This window comes from Amblyraja radiata, chromosome 37 (assembly GCF_010909765.2).
Source record: "Amblyraja radiata isolate CabotCenter1 chromosome 37, sAmbRad1.1.pri, whole genome shotgun sequence".
Lineage (NCBI taxonomy): Eukaryota > Metazoa > Chordata > Chondrichthyes > Rajiformes > Rajidae > Amblyraja > Amblyraja radiata.
This window is the reverse complement of record NC_045992.1, coordinates 9,418,341-9,440,655: the sequence shown is the minus strand read 5'-3', so window position 1 is coordinate 9,440,655 and position 22,315 is coordinate 9,418,341. Positions and strand designations below refer to the sequence as shown.

The 22,315-nt window shown below is 42.1% G+C and overlaps 1 protein-coding gene across 5 annotated transcripts in view; it reads right to left on the bottom strand.

Moving 5' to 3' along the window:
* Positions 1 to 1,077: 1,077 nt before the first annotated feature.
* Positions 1,078 to 22,315, bottom strand: part of LOC116966409 (cGMP-dependent protein kinase 2-like) — a 37,367-nt gene continuing 16,129 nt past the window's right edge. For 2 of the 5 annotated variants that reach the window (XM_033012620.1, XM_033012621.1), the window contains exons 8-19: positions 22,153 to 22,247; positions 20,506 to 20,574; positions 18,118 to 18,216; positions 17,070 to 17,220; positions 16,248 to 16,384; positions 12,068 to 12,157; positions 10,742 to 10,883; positions 7,167 to 7,330; positions 6,419 to 6,541; positions 5,411 to 5,473; positions 2,656 to 2,722; positions 1,078 to 1,749 (exon numbers count right to left, since the gene is read on the bottom strand). In XM_033012620.1, the coding sequence (XP_032868511.1) occupies positions 1,654 to 1,749; positions 2,656 to 2,722; positions 5,411 to 5,473; positions 6,419 to 6,541; positions 7,167 to 7,330; positions 10,742 to 10,883; positions 12,068 to 12,157; positions 16,248 to 16,384; positions 17,070 to 17,220; positions 18,118 to 18,216; positions 20,506 to 20,574; positions 22,153 to 22,247 (1,296 nt within the window). In that variant the 3' untranslated portion in view covers positions 1,078 to 1,653. The remainder of the gene's footprint in view (positions 1,750 to 2,655; positions 2,723 to 5,410; positions 5,474 to 6,418; positions 6,542 to 7,166; positions 7,331 to 10,741; positions 10,884 to 12,067; positions 12,158 to 16,247; positions 16,385 to 17,069; positions 17,221 to 18,117; positions 18,217 to 20,505; positions 20,575 to 22,152; positions 22,248 to 22,315) is intronic. The other 3 variants (XR_004410007.1, XM_033012622.1, XM_033012623.1) reach the window with 3 other exon arrangements.

Below are 22,315 nucleotides of genomic sequence, written 5' to 3'. Positions count from 1 at the left end.
ATGAAGTTAAAGTGCACATAATAAAGGCCATTTTTATACATTTTGGTTTCACCATGTAGAAATTACAGCAGTGTTTACACATTATGGATGACACTGAAGGTCCAATGATTTCCATTGCCCAGGCCAGCAGGAGTGTCCCCTAGGGACAGGATGGTGGTATAGCGGTAGAGCTACTGCCTTACAGCGCCAGAGACCCGGGTTTGATCCTGACTACAGGTACAGATAGACACAAAATGCTGGAGTAACTCAGCGGGACAGGCAGCATCTCTGAAAAAAAGAAATGGGTGATATTTCAGGTCGAGACCCTTCTTCAGACTGACGAAGGTCTGAAGAAGGGTCTTGACCCAAAACATCACCCATTCCTTCAATCCAGAGATGCTGCCTGTCCCGCTGAGTTACTTCAGCATTTTGTGTCTATCTTCGGTGTAAACCAGCATCTGCAGTTACTTCCGACGCAGTCACAGGGAGAAAGTGCAAACTCAACAAATTCAGCCCGAGATCGGAATTGAACCCAGGATATTGAAACTTTGCGATAATGATCCTGACAATCTGTCTACTCTGCTTCCTAGACCCATTCAATTTTGAAAAGATCGATTGTTATTGATATTTAATGTTATTTAATTATAGCTTAATAAACCACATATACTGTCGAACACACTCAGGCACTGGAAAACAAATATGATCTGTGGAGTCTACACCCCTCAGAATAATCACTTCGAGAAATTTCAGAATATTTATCGAAGCTGAAATTATTTTTGTTACATTTATTTAAAATATTCCAGAATAAGTACACACTTCAAACTTTATTTGTTGCTCTGTAAAAGCTTAAAAAATGACATAAAAATGAGTCTTTCATTCCTTGCTTTCTCTCTGAGAGATATCTTCAGTTTGATTAGTAGTTCGACCAGCTCGAGGGAGCTGTACTGCAGGAAAACGGGTCTTTCCTTGAACTGATACCCAACAGCAATCAGTCAGAAAAAGAGAGGTTCTCATATGGAAAGAGGTCCATTTTCCTGAAGAAATTTTACCTTCATTGGCTTCACTGGTCATTGCTTCATCATTTCTTTTATATTAATATTTCTCATCATAATCCGTCGTAATTTCCATGGTGGATTATGATTATGCCAGTGTTTTGTTTATTCTGTTCTCGTCTGTAAATGTGAGCTCGGATATTTTGACAAGGCAATACATTGTAGGCATTTTCTCTGGAGTTTAATTACTAGGCTGTTGGAGATTAGGCTTGCAAATACAATCAAATCAACAATCACCTGCCCCATGGCCGTTGCTAGCTTTGCATTTTCTTTTTACAGTTAATGCTCTCCAAAGGATCAGCTAAATGGCACTAGTGGCTTTCTACAATTATTGGCAGAATGTGCACTGACTGAGAGTGTCTTACACGGTAACGCCGGAATTACATACGATTCCAACCTCCCATGGTCCCAATACTCTTCACCACCAACTATGTCGCAGGATCAGCGCAGTTACACGGGCTTTCAAACATCAAGGCACATCCAGACTAAATATACCAATAGGATTGGAAATGATATGGTTCTAATTGTATAAGAAAGCTTGTTGCGGAACAATGATCTTGTTCCCACTTCTCCAAGATTCCTGAGGTTTTCAGTCTTCATCCTCAGATGTGGAAGCCAATCCTCAAAAGTCCTCATCCCAGCCTGAGAACTCATCTGGAGGCATTTCATTGTTACGGCAGAAGCTGTCAAAGTGGCTGTGGTCTGTTGGTCCTTGCAACTGAAAGCAAGAAGGAAACATAAGATTAAAGAGAAATGGTGTAAGAAAGAACGGCAGATGCTGGTTTACACCGAATGCTGGAGTAACTCATTCTTATGAACGTGAATCAACAAATATTCTGCTCCTCTGCAATAACCAGTCTTCTCCCAACAAGTTACAATTATAACTCATTTTTAACTAAATAAGGCTGGTTGACTTGCAAATTACACCTTTTGATATATTCTGAAGATAACACATCTGAATGCTGGTGAAATGAGTCTCTTAGGTCTGATGCTCGCGCTGAATAGATTCTCTTAGGTTTGATGTTCTCAACCAACTAGGGTTCAGACAAACATTCTCATTAAAGCCTCATACACTTAGACAGCTTGGTGGGATGGACATGGTGAGGCTTATTCCTTAGGTTGGCGAGTCCACACTCACATGGCTAAGTCTTAACATAAGTGATTGTCAATTTAGATCGGGAATGAGAAGAGATCTCACTCACCTTCTGAGTATGTTGAACTCTGAGATAGAGACATGTTTGGATATGAGGATACATAGACTACAGATTCCATATCAAAGTGAAGTTGAGTTAAAGAATCAACCATGATCTTGTCGAATAATGGAGCAGGTTCAATACTTTTTTAAATTTTCTAAACTACAGTCCTTTAATAGATACAAGGAACTGCAGATGCTGGTTTACAAAAAAAAGAAACAAAGTGTTAGAATAACTCAGTGGGTCAGGCAGTATCTATGGAGAACTTGGCTAGGTTATGTTTTGGGTCAGGATGCTTCTTCAGATGAAGGAGAAATCTGTTTAGTCTGAAGAAAGTTCACCCGAAATGTTCTCTATGGAATAGCTTCCTATGATGAATGGGTGTTTGTGAATTGTTTTAGAAGCGTGTTAAACAATATTAACATCGTTACCTCTCTTTTAAGCAAGGACTTCATTTTCCGAGTCCGTAGCCCCTCCCAGTCGAAGCCCTGAAACCACCTGAAAACAAAGTGATAGGACAAGGGATTTTTTTATCATTAGAGAAGAGATGATTTATTCTCTTTGCAGTAACTATCAATTAGAGTGATAGCTCAAGGATCCCTGAGAGGTTTGTGCATATTAACAAGCATTGCAATGATTTCTCCCATTGAATATGAAAGCTATAATGTTTTTATAAAGGAGAAAGTATCTAGTTTTCACATTGATCTTTCCTGCATGATAATGTGTTAGTGAGGCATCGCCGCTCCTGAAAGATCTCCGAGTGTTTTGTGCCGTGAATTATTTTGGACAGCGCTAGTGATTGTTTTGTGGGAGATACGATACGATAAAACTTTATTCATCCACGGAGGGGAATAGGTCTGCCGATAGTCGCAACACACACGGTACACAGAAACTTGAAATTAAAAGTGAAAACGAAAACAAAAAAGACAAGCGACTGTTGGCTGGCTGCTGTCACCGGAACAAATGAACAAACACAGACTTATCCCCTGGGATTCCAACACTAAAGTGCCCCCCCTCCCCCACACCGGCTCCCACTTTGTTCTCCCACCCTCCCTCACAGCGGTACCCCCACACTGGGTCCCCATTGTCTTCCCCTCCCACCGCAGCCGAGGCCCACGCTGCCGCCGTCGATCTTAATTACTTTCAAAAGGGCCACAGCAGAATGAAAGGGGACTGAAGAGCAGCCATTCACCCGCTCACCAACCTCCATGCTGGACATCTACAAATTACGTGGTGTGTGGCCTGTCATTTGCCAGCGCTCCACTGCTGAAGAGTCTTGTTTATTCTCACACCTTTCTATCTCTTGCCTGTTTAAGAAGGAACTGCAGATGCTGGACAATCAAAGGTAGACAAAAATGCTGGAGAAACTCAGCGGGTGAGGCAGCATCTATGGAGCGAAGGAAATAGGCGACGTCGCCTATTTCCTTCGCTCCATAGATGCTGCCTCACCCGCTGAGTTTCTCCAGCATTTTTGTCTATCCTGATATGGGGACAGTTTCTTCCCAGTTGTTATCAGGCAACTGAATGATCCTCTCATCAGCTTGAGTGTGGTTCTGACATCCTATCTCCATCATTGGAGACCATTGAACTGTCTTTAATCGGACATTATCTTGTACTAAATGTTATACCCTTTATCCTTTATCCGTGCACTGTGGACGGCTTGATTGTAATCATGAATAATCTTTTATTTGACTAGATAGCACCCAAACAAAAGTTTTTCACTGTATCTCAGTGCATGAAACTAAACAAAACTAAACTAAAGTGTAGTAGAGGCAATGCCCTGGTCACCATTCAATGTGTACATGAGAGGTTATGATATGTAGTCTTTGTACGTCCCTTACTGACAGGCTTGGTTATTTATGGTGGTTAGCTTGGTGACTGGCGAACACAGAATGGGCAAAATTGCTGAATTCTGTCATAAATTTTATGCATTTCCACTGTTGTATTTGAGGAAGAAGTTTCAGGTAAACCTCCTCTTATTGTCCACATTGGTATTCACGCTCTGCAACTCTTTTACAAGACTTCTTTTCTCCACACCCGTTTTATTCTTCCTCATCTATTTCTCTGGTTCCCCCTTATCTATTCATTTCACCTGAATCGCTTCCTCTCTGGTCAAAGATTTTCTGGAATACTCTACCAGAATATATTGACCACATCACAGGAGTCAATTTAATATAGCAGTGAATTTTCTAGGTTGTCTTGAGCTGTTGCGGAGTGAAACGTTTTGCTCCTATTTATTCTCTGTATTTTCCATGTAGATATAGAAATTGGTCAATGAACCAAGTTTCTGTCTCCAAGTTTCTGTCTCCATCCTTGCTTATTAGCCACATATTGCTATTGAATGGTTAAACTGCCGGTTGTAGGAATTTGACAAGGATTGGTGAAGCTCTTATTGGATCCTGAGAAGAACCTTCTGATATGTCTCCTGCTGAAGCCAGGAATAAATTGACTGGGGTTGTGGCATGCAGACATCAAATCAATTCATTGGAACAGGAGAAGGTCACTTGGTCCTTTGAGCCTATTCCAACATTGACTGTATGGCAAATCAAATTCCTTGTATGTTTTTACATACTTGGCTAATAAATTAATTCCAATACAATACAAATTGAATTAGATATTGGCTGACCTTCAAATTCACTGACGTTTAGTGATTTACCCGACAAGCATTTTAAATGATTCAATCAAAGCCTTAAAGGCCTGTCCCACGATGCGAGTTCACCCAAGAGCTCTCCCGAGTTTAAAAAAAAATCAAACTCGTGGTATTCTACGAACTCCTGCGAACTTCCACGAGTATGTTCACGAGCTCCTACGAGTAAAAAGTAACCATTTTTTTCATCACGAGTATTTTTTTACTCGTGGACATTTTTCACAGTGTTGAAAAAACTTCACGAGTAAAAAAATACTCGTGATGAAAAAAATCGTTACTTTTTACTCGTAGGAGCTCGTGAACATACTCGTGGAAGTTCGCAGGAGTTCGTAGAATACCACGAGTTTCTTTTTTTTTTAAACTCGGGAGAGCTCTTGGATGAACACGCATCGTGGGACAGGCCCTTTAAACAACATACTGAGGGAAAGAGGTCCAGAATTGTACAATATAGTGTGTGTAAAGCTATGCTTTCAGATATCAATTCTTACACAGTATAGTCTAATTTCCCACTTGGTATGTCAGTTGGTTTGCTCACTTACTTCTGTTTCCGAATATCATTTATTCCATTCTTCTTATTTCCAAGCCTTTCTGTTGGATTAACTCTGCACAATTATTAAATAATCAGGTTAAAATATGACCACAGTTAGTAAAAACTGTTTTGTGTTTTTCAATTCCTTCACCAAACACATTCATACTTGGCAATAATTAAATAGCTATAGTCTCCCTGATCAAAGATAATATGCTTTGTCCAGCCCGTCCTTTCTCCCCTCCCCCCTTCACCACAATCAATCTAAAGAAGGGTCCTGACCCAAAACATCACCTATTCATATTCTCCAGAAAATCCACCAGATTTGTCAAACATTACTTCTCCTTCACATTTTCATGTTGGCTCTGTCCAATCCAATTAGTATTTTCCATGTACCCTGCTACCACTGCCTTGATAATAGATTCCATGATTTTCCCCATCTACTGTTATATGCCTAGTTCATCTGTTCATTTCTCTCCCTCCTTCCTAAAATAGTGGTGTTATAGTTGTTACCTTCCTATTTACATGAACCATTCTAGCATCCAAGGAACATTGGAAGATGACCACCATAGCATTTGTGATATCTACACACAACTCCTTCTGAGCCTTGTGTAGGAAAGAACTGCAGATGCTGGTTTAAATCGAAGGTAGACACAAAATGCTGGAGTAACTCAGCGGGACAGGCAGCATGTCTGGAGAGAAGGAATTGGTGACGTTTTGGGTCGAGACCCTTCTTCAGACTCTTCTGAACTTTACTATGCAGTTCATCCGGTCCTGGAGATTTCTCATCTTTCATTCCCATTAATTTCCTCAATGCTTTTCTATTGACTAAAGCTTATTTATTTGAGCTCCTCATTCATGCCAGACCAGCTGTTCCCCATTATTGCAGGTTTTCCATGCCCTCTTCTGTGGTGACTGATTAACAGAACAATCGTTTGACTTAACGAGCTACCAGAGCTGGCATGACTTTGGTGCTTTCATCCTGTGCCAAGATATTATAAATGTAAATCATGTTTCTTACTTGCACAGTCTCCTGATCAGATCTGCTGGACGATTAGGAATCCGTTTTGGAAAATCCACTTGCTCCATTCCCTTCAAAATCATATTGTAAGTTTCAATTGCATCAGGACCAGTAAATGGAGGACTGGGGAGACAGAAAATCACACAATTATAGGTTTGTTTGGTCCCGTTTTGTAAATAGTGATTTGTGTCTTTCTTCAGATCATGCTGTGTAGAGTTTGGACTCTTCCTGCGACCACAACGGTGTCCAGTGGGTGCTCTGAAGATACGTAGCTTGATAGATAAATTGGCCAATGTAAATGTCCCCTTTTCTGTAGATGAATGATAGTTGACAGGATCTGTATAGGACCAGAGCAAATGCGAGTTTGATGGTTGGACTGGGCAAAGTGAGCAGCCGCTGACTCTTGCAGTTGAAATCCAGGAAATGGATTGTAAGTTGGTGAAGGTCACAGTACGGCCTTTTTCCTTCTTGCAACTTGTGGCTGATGCAGATGATATGCCCAGACTTGGAGACTCAGAAGTATAATTTCCCAATTTTCTTTTAGCCTTTTAGTATTCATGAAAATCGCAGCACGCAGCATACAAAAAAAACATGTGATCTATCTTCTAAACATCCAAGAATAATGTGGAGGGCTAACTGGTAAGTATCAAGGAATGGGAAATAAGTGGTGAGTGTGAGTGCCTTTAGTGTGAGTGCACCTGATGTGAATGTGCCCTGTGTGATTTACACTTACTGCTTCAATGCTTACTTTCCAGTCAGAAGCTCAAAGACCAGGATTCCCAGAGACCAATAGTCTGCACCAAAGTCATGGCCCTTGTTCATGATAATCTCTGGAGCAACGTACTCAGGGGTTCCACAGAAGGTCCAGGTCTTCTTGCCCAGGCCAATCCGCTTAGCAAAACCAAAATCAGCCTGAAAGACAAGGGTTGGGGGAATCACATAGGTAATGAGTTACTGATTGACACATGTGAAGCCACTTCCAATATACAATGGAGGAAACAAAGCGCTGGAGTAACTCAACGGGTAATGTGGCATCTCTGGAGAACACGGATATGTGATGTTTCAGGTCTGGACCCAGGAAGAAGGATCCTAACCAATACTGTCATGTATCCATGTTTTACAGGGATGCTGCTTGACCCGGTGAATTACTCCAGCACTTTGTGTCCTTTGTGTAAATCAACATCTGCAGTTCTTTGTTTCTCCAATCTACATTGGCTTGGTTTAGCTTGTGGTTCCTCAAAAGTGTTCTGAGATAGAAATATCAGGGTTGACGGTGCACGCCAGGTCTTGTGTTTTCCTGCACAAAGACCAGAGCATTTGTGGAAGCATATACAGGGCTTGGGTTGTGTAGAACGTTAAGCATCCTTTGGTGTTGGTTGACGAGTTGTTTTGGAAGCTTTGGTATGATAAACTATTTGGGCCTCTAATGTTTCTGAACCAGTCATTTATGGCCAATCTTTAATTTAACTCCATCTACATTCCTTGATTCTTTAACCCGACAACTCTGTTCATTATCTAGACATTCCAGCCCCCACCTGATCCTGTCTGCCTGTACACCACTTACCTCATGGTATCTTTCCCTTGGTTCATCTTCCACATTTCCTTCACCTCCTGGTTTTATGTGCACATTATTCCTTCCTTATCTGATTCCATCTATCACCTTCCAGCCTCCAGCTTGACTTTCACCTCATCCTCCCGATGTCATCTGATTAAGTAATGTATTTTTCTTAGGTTTCTACCTATCACTTACCCGCTTCTTGTCTCAGCACTCACCCCGTTCCCTCACCCATCTGCTCATCATCCATTCCCCTCAGCTGGCTTCTCATATCACCTCCCAGCCTCTGCCTTATGCCCCTGTCCCACTTAGGAAACATGAACGGAAACCTCTGGAGACTTTGCGCCCCACCCAAGGTTTCCGTGCGGTTCCCGGAGGTTTTTGTCAGTCTCCCTACCTGCTTCCACTACCTGCAACCTCCGGCAACCACCTGCAACCTCCGGGAACCGCACGGAAACCTTGGGTGGGGCGCAAAGTCTCCAGAGGTTTCTGTTCAGGTTTCCTAAGTGGGACAAGGGCATTATCCCTCCTCCCATCTCTATCTGTAGCTCATTTCCCTCTCAGTCCTAATGCAGGTTCTTAACCCAAAACGTTGACCATTCCTTTGCTTCGAAAGATGCTGCCTGACCCTCTGAGTTTTTCCAGCAGTTTTTTGGCCTATCTCCATCTCTCCACCGTATTATACCAAAATTATGTAGACTGGTACAGCACAGGTGGCCATTCATCCATTTATGCTGATGCTATCTCTTTAAAAGAGCTATCAATATAATTGTTCTGCAATCGTTTCCTATACGAGTGTTTAGCCAATTCATCTTGAAAGGTCCTGTTGAAACAGTTGCCTCCTCATTCAGAGCATACCAATTTGTAATAAATTGCTGCATTTCAAAACTATGCTTCCTCCTCATCTCTATTCTTTTCACCAATTATTTAAAATGCATGTCTCCTGATTGGTGACTGTTTTTCCACAGAAAACAGATTCGTTTTATCATGATTTTGAAACAAAAACTTATTGTAGATTTAAAAATAACTTTTGCACATTGCGCAGTTTAAAAATGCACTCGCTGCATTTTCTGGGTGAAGAAAGGTTCTGTGTTTCTCTTGTAGCGAGGTTAAGGACTTTCATTAAAAAAAATTCTCCAGTCAGCTCACAGCCCACACAGTTTTTGTCAGTGGAAAACTTTGGTTGACTACTCCTGAATTAATGTCGCTCCAAAGCATGAGGTGAATCCAGCATTTAAGTTTAATACTGATGCTGGGTGTTAGAGCGTCAATGAGACTAGGCAGCTAGGCTGCAGACATGCCCCCGGGGAGAGCAGAATGAGACTTCCTAGATGGGATCCATCAACTTAGTTTGAAACCATTAAAAGCAGAAACCCACCAGGAGTCCGTTCAAAACACAAAGTGCTGGAACAACTCAATAGTTCAGGCAGCATCATAGAAACATAGAAACATAGAAAATAGGTGCAGGAGTAGGCTATTCGGCCCTTCGAGCCTGCACCACCATTCAATATGATCATGGCTGATCATCCAACTCAGTATCCTGTACCTACCTTCTCTCCATACCCCCTGATCCCTTTAGCCACAAGGGCCACATCTAACCCTCTTAAATATAGCCAATGAACTGGCCTCAACTACCTTCTGCGGCAGAGAATTCCAGAGATTCACCACTCTCTGTGTGAAAAATGTTTTTCTCATCTCGGTCCTGAAGGATTTTGCCCTTATCCTTAAACTGTGACCCCTTGTTCTGGACTTCCCCAACATCGGGAACAATCTTCCTGCATCTAGCCTGTCTAACCCCTTAAGAATTTTGTACGTTTCTATAAGATCCCCCCTCAATCCTCTAAATTCTAGCGAGTACAAGCTGAGTCTATCCAGTCTTTCTTCATATGAAAGTCCTGACATCCCAGGAATCAGTCTGGTGAACCTTCTCTGTACTCCCTCTATGGCAAGAATGTCTTTCCTCAGATTAGGAGACCAAAACTGTACGCAATACTCCAGGAGCGGTCTCACCAAGACCCTGTACATCTCCGGAGAATATGGATGGGTGACATTTTGGGATGGGACCCTTCCCCGAATCATCACCTATCCTTGTTCTCCAGAGACGTTGCCTGACCTGCTTAGTTACTCCAGCACGTTGCGTCCTTTTTTGGAACACAAGGTTCTGCAGTTCCTTGTGTCTCCAGGGGTCAATTTATTCAAAGCAATGAAAGTTTCATGTAAATAGCACCTTTCTCATCCCTTTATAATCCATTGACTGGTAGCTGATGTAATTGTAATTCAAGGCGATCATGGTTGCACCGCAGGATCACGTACCCAACAGTTTGATGGTAACCATTGAGTATAAGAGTCAGGAAGTCATTCATGGTGCATCTTTATAGGATTTTGGTATGGTTGCATGTGGAGTATTGCATGTAGTCCTAGTGACCCAACACAGGAAGGATGTGGAAGCTTTGGAAAGAATGCAGAGAAGGTTTATCAGAAAGATGCCTGAATTAAGGGGAATTACACAGGGGGAGGTTGGATTATTTCTTCTGGAACACTGGAGGTTGAGAGGAGGTCTGATAGAAGAATATAAAATTATGAGAGGCAAAGATAGCATAGATGGTCAGTCGTTTTCCCCAAGATGGAAATATCCAATGCTAGAGGGATGGCTTTAAGGTGAGAATTTACTTGCTGAAGTATTGTGTCAATGAGAGACTGACTGATGGAGGTTGTATCTGCCAGTGCACGGTATGAGTTGCTACTGGTTCCACTGGATCAATACGTACCATTTTCACATATCCGTCAGAGTCCAGCAGCAAATTCTCAGGCTTGAGATCCCTGTAAATGATTCCTCTGTTGTGCAAATAATCAAAAGCCTCCACAACACATCCAACACAAAACCTGGCTGTCGGTTCCTCAAAGAAACACCTGTGAACACAAACACAGATTCAGCTCCCTTAATGGACGGATCAGTTTTATTTTCTCCTACTATCTGACAGTGTCCTTGTGAGGCATCTCGAGAGTCTGCATTGCTATGGAACTAGTTATTATTGCCATCTGTCCATATTGTGGGCTTGGAAGAATGTATTACCCAGGATGGTTTGGTCAGATAGGTCAACAAAAAGAATCACATTTAAAACTCAACCTAAACTTGATCCACTTAAGATCAGTGACTTAAGGCCACTTAAGGTCAATGGCTCGGACTCTGATTTATCTGTGGACATTTGTTTTTATTTGTGCACAAGGGAGCACATAGCTGCATTCCCATTGATTGGAATTTACCTGGCTGTGTGATTGGGATTTAATACTTTGTATCAGTTTCAATGAATCGCCTTCTCCTTGGGATTCACCTTTCACAGTATAAAGAATGGTAAGTACAGTTACCTCCACATCTACAGATACTTAAGGAAGTTTACCACTGTCCTTTCTGTGAGTTCACCTTTGAGTGACCTGACTCTAATGTTCATGTTCTGGCTTCTTTCTCTACCTGAGTAGATCATTTGATATTTGTTGAGAGCAGACCTCAATCTTGAAGAAAGGAACTGTGAGAAAATCTGTCCCTAAGAAAACATTTTTAAGACCATTTCCCTCTTTGGTGAATCTGTGCTGCAACTTTTTTCTAGACATTGGAGATCATCAACCTGAAGCAATAACACAATAATGCCCCTGTCCCACTTAGGAAACCTGAACGGAAACCTCTGGAGACTTTGCGCTCCACCCAAGGTTTCCGTGCGGTTCCCGGAGGTTCCCGTCCGTCTCCCTACCTGCTTCCACTACCTGTAACCTCCGGGAACCGCACGGAAACCTTGAGCAGGGCGCAAAGTCTCCAGAGGTTTCCGTTCAGGCTTCCTAAGTGGGACAAGGGCATAACACTCTTTCTCTCTCCACATAGGCTGCCTGACCTACTGAGTATTCCCAGCACTTTCCACCTATATTTTATCCAAGACCATTGGAATTGAGGTAAGGTTGTCAGATCTATAGATAGATGATGGCTTATATTCCACCTCCCTTGCAATCCTAACAGTGGCCATACACAGTAGCCTGCATTGGAATGGACATGGATTTGACGAAATACATTCAAACATTGGAACATAAAAATGGCATACACTCACATGTCACGCAGGACGGTCCACAGCTCCCCGCCCAGACACACCTCCATGAGCAGATACACATACTTGGAATCTCGGAAAGTCCGGTACAACCTATAAGTCACAGTTAGATAGCCATCAGATATTTCCCTTATTATTTTTGAAACAGTCTCGCAACAGAACCTATTCTTTGCTCCGGTTAAAATGAGTTAAAATATGTGGTTGAATGTTGGAAATGACACTGGGTTCTACAAGATCGGGCAGCATCTCTGGGGAAAAGGAACAGGTGACATTTCGGGTCAGAACCATTCTTAAGACTGCAGTGATCGCTGGTCGGTGCGGACTCGGTGGGCTGAAGGGCTTATATCCATGCTATATCTCTAAACTAAACTAAACTAAAACTGTTCCTGAGCTGTGAAGCACTGATTTAATAATGTGAATACTATCCTGGATTAATAATGTGAATACTTTCCTCCCTATCTTTGTAAATTCATACAGCCCCCCCAGTAATATCTGGTTTCCTCAAACACTAATCTTTCGTTCACTCTCTCCCTGCACCTCATCATCGATTTAGAAACCCATTCTGGTTCTTTCATCCTTAGTGGGTCAAAATCCTGGAGCTCCCATTTGTGGCATTCCTTACTCAATCATCACCAGAGAAAGAAAACTTCTCAAGGGAAGCAGGAAAAAATACTAGCACACCAGTATTCTAGCATCCCAGCAATGCTCACATCCTCAGGAAGAATCTTTTGAGAACATCATAAAGTGACTGGTGCTTTTATCCTTAAAAATCATTGCGAGGCAAGTAACAATACTGGAGCTTGTAACAAATGAAAGGAACATACAACCAACTCGTCAAAAATTACACTGATTGGCCAGCATTTTGATGGCAATGGATTCTTTGAGTTTAAAGCAGTCCCATTGTAAATGTCACATGGTAGAAGCTTTTGACCTAAAACATTAAGCCATGCTTCTCTCTCCACAGATGCTGCCTGATCTGCTGAACATTTCCACATAACAATCAAAGACATGGTGATGCAAAATTGCTGCTAGAACATGGTTAATCCACTTCCATCTTCTCATCTCTTGAGAAGAACTTTTTTCACACAGAGAGTGGTGAATCTCTGGAACTCCCTGCCACAGAGGGTAGTCGAGGCCAGTTCATTGGCTATATTTAAGAGGGAGTTAGATGTGGCCCTTGTGGCTAAGGGGATCAGAGGGTATGGAGAGAAGGCAGGTACGGGATACTGAGTTGGATGATCAGCCATGATCATATTGAATGGCGGTGCAGGCTCGAAGGGCCGAATGGCCTACTCCTGCACCTAGTTTCTATGTTTCTATGTTTCTTGTGTTGACTGAGTGCCGTTGATTACTTTTCTGCCGATAAACGTCGCACTGATCATCCACCCTGTAGTTGGGCAACCTCGTGTCATCGTGGGGTGTTTGTTCTTGATGAGGCACGTGTTGTGGTTGGTATGGAGTGAATTGAAGCATGGGCACTCTGAGAGTGCTGAGGGGGGAAGCCATTCAGCGCAGAGAATCTAGGGATCAGACATTACTATGCAACTGAGTTAGAGGTCACAGGATCACTTCTCTGATGTGAGCACAATAATCTCAACATTATCTGTCCTTCATGTGGGCTTAAATTGTAGCCACTTTTCTTACGCATTCAAAATAATACATTTATTGACTGCAGGATGCTTTGCGACACCTTGAAGCTACGACGGGTGCCTTGGAAATGCACAATCTTACTTCCTTTGATCTTATTTAGAAATCATTGATAAACACTTTTTCATACGATCTGCAGATTGGTAATACGCAAAGTAAAATAAATCAAACAGAAGCAATCGCCTTTCCATATTAATTGGTATGTATGACATGCTTTGTAGCATTATCTATTATTTTTAAATTATTCTAAAATATTCCTTGATAAAAGACTCCTGTGCACTCTTAAGCAGGCAGCTGGAGCAGAAGGCTTTATCATCTTTGTTGCACACCCCATTGTTAGTCTCCAGCCTGACACACAATTCATTTCAATCATAAATTGAGTTGACATTTGAAAATGACATGTGCTTCAGATTTGGTTGAAGCTATGACAGTCTGAAGGCACAAAACAACAGGTGGCTTGGTGTAAATGTGCCAGCAGCACTTTCACAAGGCAACTCTGACCATTTTCATCACTAAAGGTTTGTGCAGAGAAAGTTTGACAACGCCAAGGAGGGGGCTGAAACTACAAGGGTGTTTTGGAGTAGGGAGTAGGAAGCAGTCAGATATATCGAATTCAGTCCAGAGATGAGTGAATGTAATGAAACAAAATGCATCAGTGCTTACATAATCTGCCAATGTTGTTTCCTGGTCTAGTGAGTGAAACAGAAAGGGGGAACACATTAATAAATTCATAAGTTCATAAATGATAGCAGCAGAATTACGCCATCCGGCCCATCAAGTCTACTCCACCATTCTATCTTTCCCTCTCAACCCCATTCTCCTGCCTTCTCCCTGTAATCCCTGACATCCAGTGTGTCATCTTTGAGCATGAATGAGCAGGAAATAAATTTCCTGGTGTACCTAGGCTACCAAGTCATCAACTGAAGTGACTTATTCTCATACTTTTGATTAGCAAAGGTGTAATGAGCTAAAATCTGAATGGCTCATAGTTCTTACTCACAGTTGGAAGACTATAGGACATAGAAACAGATTTGCACACATTTTTACACACACCTGCACTATACATAACTCTGTAAGTATTAACTGAAAATGTGCCCACGTACATACAAATTACCAACATTTGCAAAGATACAGAAATTACACATAGATCCACTGACATGGATATGTAATTTTGTACAGTTACATACACAGTGAAGCCCACATGTACATAGACTGGCAGAAATACACACTTATATAGTGGCTACACATTATATTCACACTTACACGCATTTAATGCACATCTACAGTTACATGCCCTCATAACTAAATGTAAATTTAGTTCTTTAGGGGCGCTGTCCTGTGTATGGCTGCCCAGCCAGCAGCTGTCCGTCTTTTTCATCTCTTTTTTTTATTTTTAGTTAGTTAAAGTGTTTTTGTTCTGGAGGTCTAGACTTTTTTATGTGGGGGGAGGGGGGGGAAGGGGGAAACTATCTTTCAGGGTCCCTACCTGGTCGGAGAGGCAGCTTTTCTCCGGGCTGCAGTTTCGACCTGTCCTCGCGGCCTACCAGCGGGCCTGGAGCGGTGTTTCCTGAGGGGACCGCCCAGAACCTCGGCTTCGGTGGCGGCACAGCGCTGGAGCGCTATCGTGGAGCGGGCGATGCCTTGCCCGGGTCGCCGCGCTGGAGCTCCGGTGAGCTGAAGACCGCCGAAATAAACATCGCGGAGCTGCGGGTCTGTGGAGCGGCCAGCTGCGGGCGGTGGCGCCGAACTTTACACCGGGAACCTGGGATCTCGCGATGAGATCGCCAGTGGTGGAGCTCCAACCGGCGCTGCCTTGTTGGCTTCGGAAGCCGCGGTCTCCGGTGAGGGAAGCGGCCGTTCCAGGGTTCCCATGCCGCCGAGAGGATTCTCCCGACGCCGGAGCACCATCATCCGGCGAGAACGGCCTGGAACATCGGGCCTCCTTAAAGGCAACTATGGAGGCCTCAATAGGCCCGACTATGGGTGGACATGGGATGGGGACTGGACGCTGTGCCTTCCCTCATAATGGGAACCATCGTGGGGGGATGTTTTTATGTTTAAAATTCTTTATTATTGTTATGTTTGTATTCTTTCTTTATGTGCTGCATTGGCAAGAAGCATTTCACTACACCTAGGTGTATGTGATCAATAAAATTATCTTATCTTATCTTAAATTTACACACATACATACACTCACTCATGCACGCACACATACACATATATTTAAGAAGGATCCCAAAACATCACCCATCCTTTTCCCTCCAGAGATGCTACCTGACCTGAGTTACTCCAGCATCTTCAGTATATACCAGCACCTGCAGGTCCTTTCTACACTCAAATATATATATACACACACACACACATATATATATATTTATATGTGTGTGAGCATGCACGTGTAGATAGATAGTTACACACACATGTGCATAGGCATATAAACATGCAAAGCCCATTCACTTGACTCAGGAAATGACTGGAACGAGTGCACAGCTCGCTTCAAATCTTAATCATCTCTGGAAAATGAAGCTTGCCTCACCTCACAATAAACTGGCATTTGGTCTGAAGCAGAATGTTCTTCTCGGAGTAGACATGCTCTTGTTGCCGAGTATCCACAACATGCTTCTTTTTGATACATTTCAGGGCAAAGGTGGTATCTTCATCCTTCAGCTTCACCTGGAGAAGCACCGAATTGTACAAGACATTTCAGTTAACATAACAGACAGAAAAAGCAAGATTGAAGGACTCGTCCTTTTAGCTAAACAAGCATGATGCACTATGACACATCCATGATAGCTAATCATCTAAACTCCAGATCGAACGTTTACTATTTAAATTGATAAATAGCTCAGTGCACAGCAATGAGTTTGAAAAGGAGTGCCACATAAAGTGACTAATTAGCAGTAAAATGGCGACACACAAGACTGGAGATGGCAGTTAAGACTAAGAAGGGTCCCTATCCAAAACATTGTTGTCCATTTCCCTCCACAGATGCTGTCTGACCCACTGTGTTCCTCCAGCGCTTAGAGGTTGACCGATCAGCACCAGTGCAAACACTGAACATTGTAGGTTTATGTGTGTAGGAGAAAACCCACGCAGGTCATGGGGAGAACATACAAGCTCCATACTGACAGCACCTGGGAACGAACCTGGCTCCTGCCACTGTAAGACAGCAACTTGACTGCTGTGCTACCATGACACCACCTTAACTAGATTGTTTTAATTTGTACCATTAACAATATTAGAGCTACACAGCATGGAAACAGGCTTTGCCCACTTTGCCCATGTCGACATAGTTTTGACAATGATCCCTCTCGCCCCTACAAACATTCCCCAACACTTTCATTCCAATCCCACTCACCAGGTCTACACGGCCGAAGCCTCCCATGCCCAGAGTGGTAATGATGTCAAAGTTTTTGGAAGGGGATGCATTCGTAAACTTGGCCACCTTTTCTCTCAGTCGCATCACCTCGATGCACTCAGAGGAAAGTTGTAGCGCAGTTGTGAGTGGCCTTCGGAAATAAAAGGAATCAGATTTTAATTGGTAGCAGGGAACACATTCATAAAGTACCTGGCAGCTACTGCACAACCTGTTTCTACAAATTCTCAATCAAAGGCTTTGGAAACGTTTTATAGATTGGCATGTGAATTTTTGTTTTCTTTCATCACTTTTTGTAAAAACAACACCTCTTTTCCCTTGCTTTGATTTAACTTGCACAGCTTTTGTGTCAAATTTTGCTTGCCAAGTTTTGACATAAATACTCCTTGGTCCTGTCTACTCCTGCTCCAATTTTCTCGTGTTCTTATGCCCTACTCTTTTCACTAAGTTTATTAACAGTAAGAAAATCTGCCTTCTTCTCCATTCCTTCTCTCGCCTGTTTGGTAGGTGAAATCTACTCAGGAACAAAAATCGTGGTGAAGAGGGGGGAGATGAGGGAGACACAAGATGCTGCAGATGCTGGAATCTGGAGCAAAAAAATAAACTGCTGGAAGAACATAGTGACTTGACCCATCGAACTTGCTTTTCCATAAACACATCACATGGTGCTTGTACGACAACTGAAAACACTTGCACTAAAGTGGGAATGAAAGACTATGCATGACTCGGAAGAAACAGAGCACTTGAATGGGGACTGATATAGAGCTTTAAGGGATGCAGTATAATGGGTGATTGGGCTATGGGGCACATGTTGATGACAATTCTGGTTAACATCCCAGCCAAAGTATAACACATCCTATGGCAGAGCACAATTTCCACCAGGTTACTAGAAAGGGAGCTAGTCGTGCCTTTTGACTCAGAGACAGGAGGTCCACTCTGCAACTACATATACAGTGTGAAAGCGTAACATCAACTAGTAGGATTTACTCCAAATGAACTAATGATACAATTAGAAATGGAGGATACTGACATTGTATTTCTGTTTTCATCACTGCGGGAGAGTTGGTCCACGTACTCCTTCAAGTAGGTCTGCAACTCCTCATATGTGCCAACCATTTGGTTAAACACGCTGGGAACACATTTCAAAATGCATTTAGATGAATCCGATCACATAATTAAAAAACTTTTTAGTGGGCACATCAATTTGGGTAAAGAGGAGGGTTGGGGGTGGAGAGGGGGGTGGGGGGTACGGGATTGTGGAGGGGAAGGACCCTTAGAAGCTAGAGGAGTAGAGATGAGACAAGGGAGAGGAAGCAGATGAATGGGATAATCATGATGTCAGGGGAAATGTCACACATCTTCGGCACTTTATATAACATATTTGAACATAGATATATTTTATTTTGTTTAATTAAATTTAAATTAAATAATTTGAGGTTTTGCAAACCAAATTTGATTCCTTTTGAAATTGAAATAACACTCAATTAACCAGTGGATGAAAGTTCACTCCACAGGAAGACGTACTCATAATCTACAACTAAGCAGCAGATATCATCATACTCTGCAATTAAGTTTATCAGTGAAGAACTTCACTTGCAAGCCATTATTTTTATGTCATTGAACAATTAGTGCAGATTTCTTATTATTTATATGTATTATTTTCATTGGACACTGCCACTCAAGGAGCTGAGATGAAAACCTACTTAATTGGTATCCAAGCTAAATTCCAGTTGTTGAACAAGCCTGTTAGTTCTTAGACAGGGTATAAGATCATCAGAAGCATCTGCTGTTACCATGGAGAGGTCCAGAGGTCCAACTAGGTTGGCCAGAGTCACAGAACCAGGGGAGCATGGTGGGCGGCACGGTGGTGTAGCAGTAGAGTTGCGGCCTACAACGCTAGAGAACCTGGTTTGATCCTGACTACGAGTGCTGTCTGTATGGAGTTTGTACATTCTTCTCGTGACCACGTGGGTTTTCTCCGGGATCTTCGGTTTCCTCCCACACACCAAAGGCATACAGGTTTGTAGGTTAATTGGCTTGTATAAATTTTAAATTGTCCCCAGTTTGTGCAGGACAGTGTTAGAGGGATCGCTAATCGATGCAGACTCAGTAGGCTGAAGGGCCTGTTTCCTTGCTGTATCTGTAAACCAGAGGTGCCCTGAGACCACTTATCTCCGAACTGCAAGTATCGATCCATTTTGTAGTTGGCATCAATAGCTCTTGGCTATTCATGGGGTTTTCATAAATGTGAATGTTAGATAATTAATCATTATCATAGTTCCTATGCGATAGGACATTTTGAAATGAAGCTGGTATCGTTGCTGTAGAGCAGAGGAGGTTTGGGGAGAGAAATCTTTTGAGAAGATAGCGAGGAATTGATTCCACTATCAGGGTGACTAATCAATGGATATAGGCTTAGGATAATCGGCGAGGAACTAGAGAGCAGATGCAGAGATTTGTTTGAATGCAAAATGTTTGTGCTGCCTGAAAGGGCAGAGGAAGCAGGTTGAACAGTAATTATGAAAAGAGAACTGGATGTATATTGGAAGGGAAAATGTTTATAAGGCATGGGGAGGGGGGGGTCTAGCACAAACCATGCTAAGTACCTGAGATAAAATGCATCGTATTGTTAATGAATAATACCATTGAATTTGCCGCTCACTTGAATTATTATTCAAGTAGAATGTACCCCATTATGACAAGTGACATTGTATTTGATTAGCTGGAGTACAATTCAGTATTATGACTTTTGTAATATAAAAAGTTGTTTCGAACAGTGACATAGGTACCAGACAGGAAAGGGAAAGAAACCGAAGGACTGCACAGACTAGTAGGTGATGGGCAGTGTGAACTGTTATATTAGAATAAAGGCGACAATTGATTATGGCTTGGGTACACAAAATTGCTGGGGAAACTCAGCGGGTGCAGCAGCATCTATGGAGCGAAGGAAATAGGCGACGTTTCGGGCCGAAACCCTTCTTCAGACTGGGTTGTTGATTGATTATGGCTTGTTAGGTTTCACAACCCTAAAATTAAAACTCTCTAGCTACAAGGATATTGTGGTCAGGGCAGAGTGCCTAAAGCAGCCAGTGAAGGTTGTGCCTGATTTTGATCGTTGGTGGTTTGATACCTGGGTTAGTTGTGAGTACAAGCAGGGTTCGCTTGCAGCAGAGAGAGTTAGAGAAGCAAGAAATTGTATCCTGATATCAGGTGAATTACTGTAACCTCCCAATCTCAAATAATAATATTTCACCACTGAATATTGAATTCTTGCTTTTTGTCATTTATGAAAATCCCACTGCAGAGCTGATGGTGATTTGAGTATTTGTAAAACACGTTTTATTCCTGCCAAAGTTGAAATACCACTCAATATCCCCACTTCCCACTGCATGAAAGTTCACTCCATAGGAAGACTTACTCGCGATCTACAACCAAGCACTGGGTATCATCATCATCTGCAATTATGTTTGCAGAACGAAGATCGTCGCTGTGTAAGGAGAGAAAAGAAAGATGTTGCGATCAGATTAAGGCTGATTTTCTGATCTGACTTTTTTCATTTGTGAAATCTCTTTCAGAATTTACTTTTCTATTAAAATGTCCTCAATGTACTTGTAATGTAATGTTAATAGAATATTTTGAATATCGTTTCAAATGTATACAATTAAAGCAGTTAAGGAATACAGTGTTGTCACCGGATTCTACAAATGTGTTCTAGTTACATCCCAACTCTTTGCTTACCCCAATGATGTATAAAGCATTATCAGGATGAAGATATAAACATATTATTTCAGAGCAGGAGTAGGCACATTATCTAAGCATTGAGAAACAAATATTTATGATTTGGTCTCAATTCTTCCATAGAGGACTTGTTACCTCATCCATTCAATTAGTTTTGACGTAAGGTGTGGTCAATGCATTCTATACATTCAAACACTTGGTCTTTATGTACTGAGCAATCAAGCAAGGCATCGCAAAAGAAAGAAGCAGAGAAGAGAGCTGGGGGTTGATTAAAGGATTAGTTGGGGATGGAGTCAATAGACAGGTCAAATGAAGAAGTCAGCTATGAGCGGTAGGAGTCTTGAGCCCTCAGAATGAAGGATAGATGGAGGCATAAATGCTCTCTATACATTGTGACGTACTTAGGTGGACACTTATGCTATAGACTATATGGCTACATCCTGAACAAAATACAAAGTGGCGGAGGAACTGAATGGGTCAAGCAACATCTGTGGAGGGAATGGACAGGTGATTTTCAGGACTGGACCTATCCTCCAGCATCTGAAGTTCCTTGTTCAGATTAACATTGTATGGATGGGCTGAATGTGCTAAAGAAAAGTCTATAAATGGGCTGAATGTACAATAAGGACAAAAGAGTCAGTAATATGTTCCACTTTCTGCCGTGAATCAGAGCTCACAAAATAAAAGCCGCCCACAACTCTATCCGGGTGCATTTGTTTAGTATCTCACGTGCTCTGGCTGTATGATGAATAAGAAAGCTGCCTTGTTCCACCAAGTGTCAAACTGCCATTTATAAAGCAGCTAATTTACTAATTATTGTGTTGTCTTTTTCCTGTAATTTTCACTTTGTTCTACTCAGGCATTTTGTAGAATAGTATTTCTCTGTCATAAGCTGAAATGAAAACTCTGTGATACCACAAAGACTTAAAACAATGACTAGCAATATGAAGAACATAATGTTTGTGAAGTGTGATTGCTATTTTGCACATTCACAACTCTTCCTTGCAGAAGAGTGCGTGGAGAAAACAGCAGAAGTATTTGTACTCGGATTAGCAGTGTGACAGAGGAGCCACAGCTGATGTTATATAATTGTTCGCTTCACTAGACTATAGTGCAAATGGGGGAAGGTTCCTAAGCTGATAATGATCTGCCAGGAGCCTAAGTCTATGTTTCTTTCACAGCACAGGTTAGTCAGCTCCAAGAATGTATTGAGTGATGCCAAAACTTAGTTCTGCAAATCAAGACCTGCACTAATTAAATCTTGTTTGCTGTTTCCTTTCCATTCAATCCCAATTTATGGGATTTCATGCATTGCGTACTGCCGTACCTTATTAATGCTTTTTCTCCAAAGTATTCTCCTGCCTTTAATTTCTTGATTTCTTGCGGTCCTTCATCTCCCTCTCTTGTCTGTGTCACCTGGACCTGTTCAGGATCAATAAAACCACAAGTGCCCTCACATCTTTCAATAGCAGATAGATACAAATGCACAT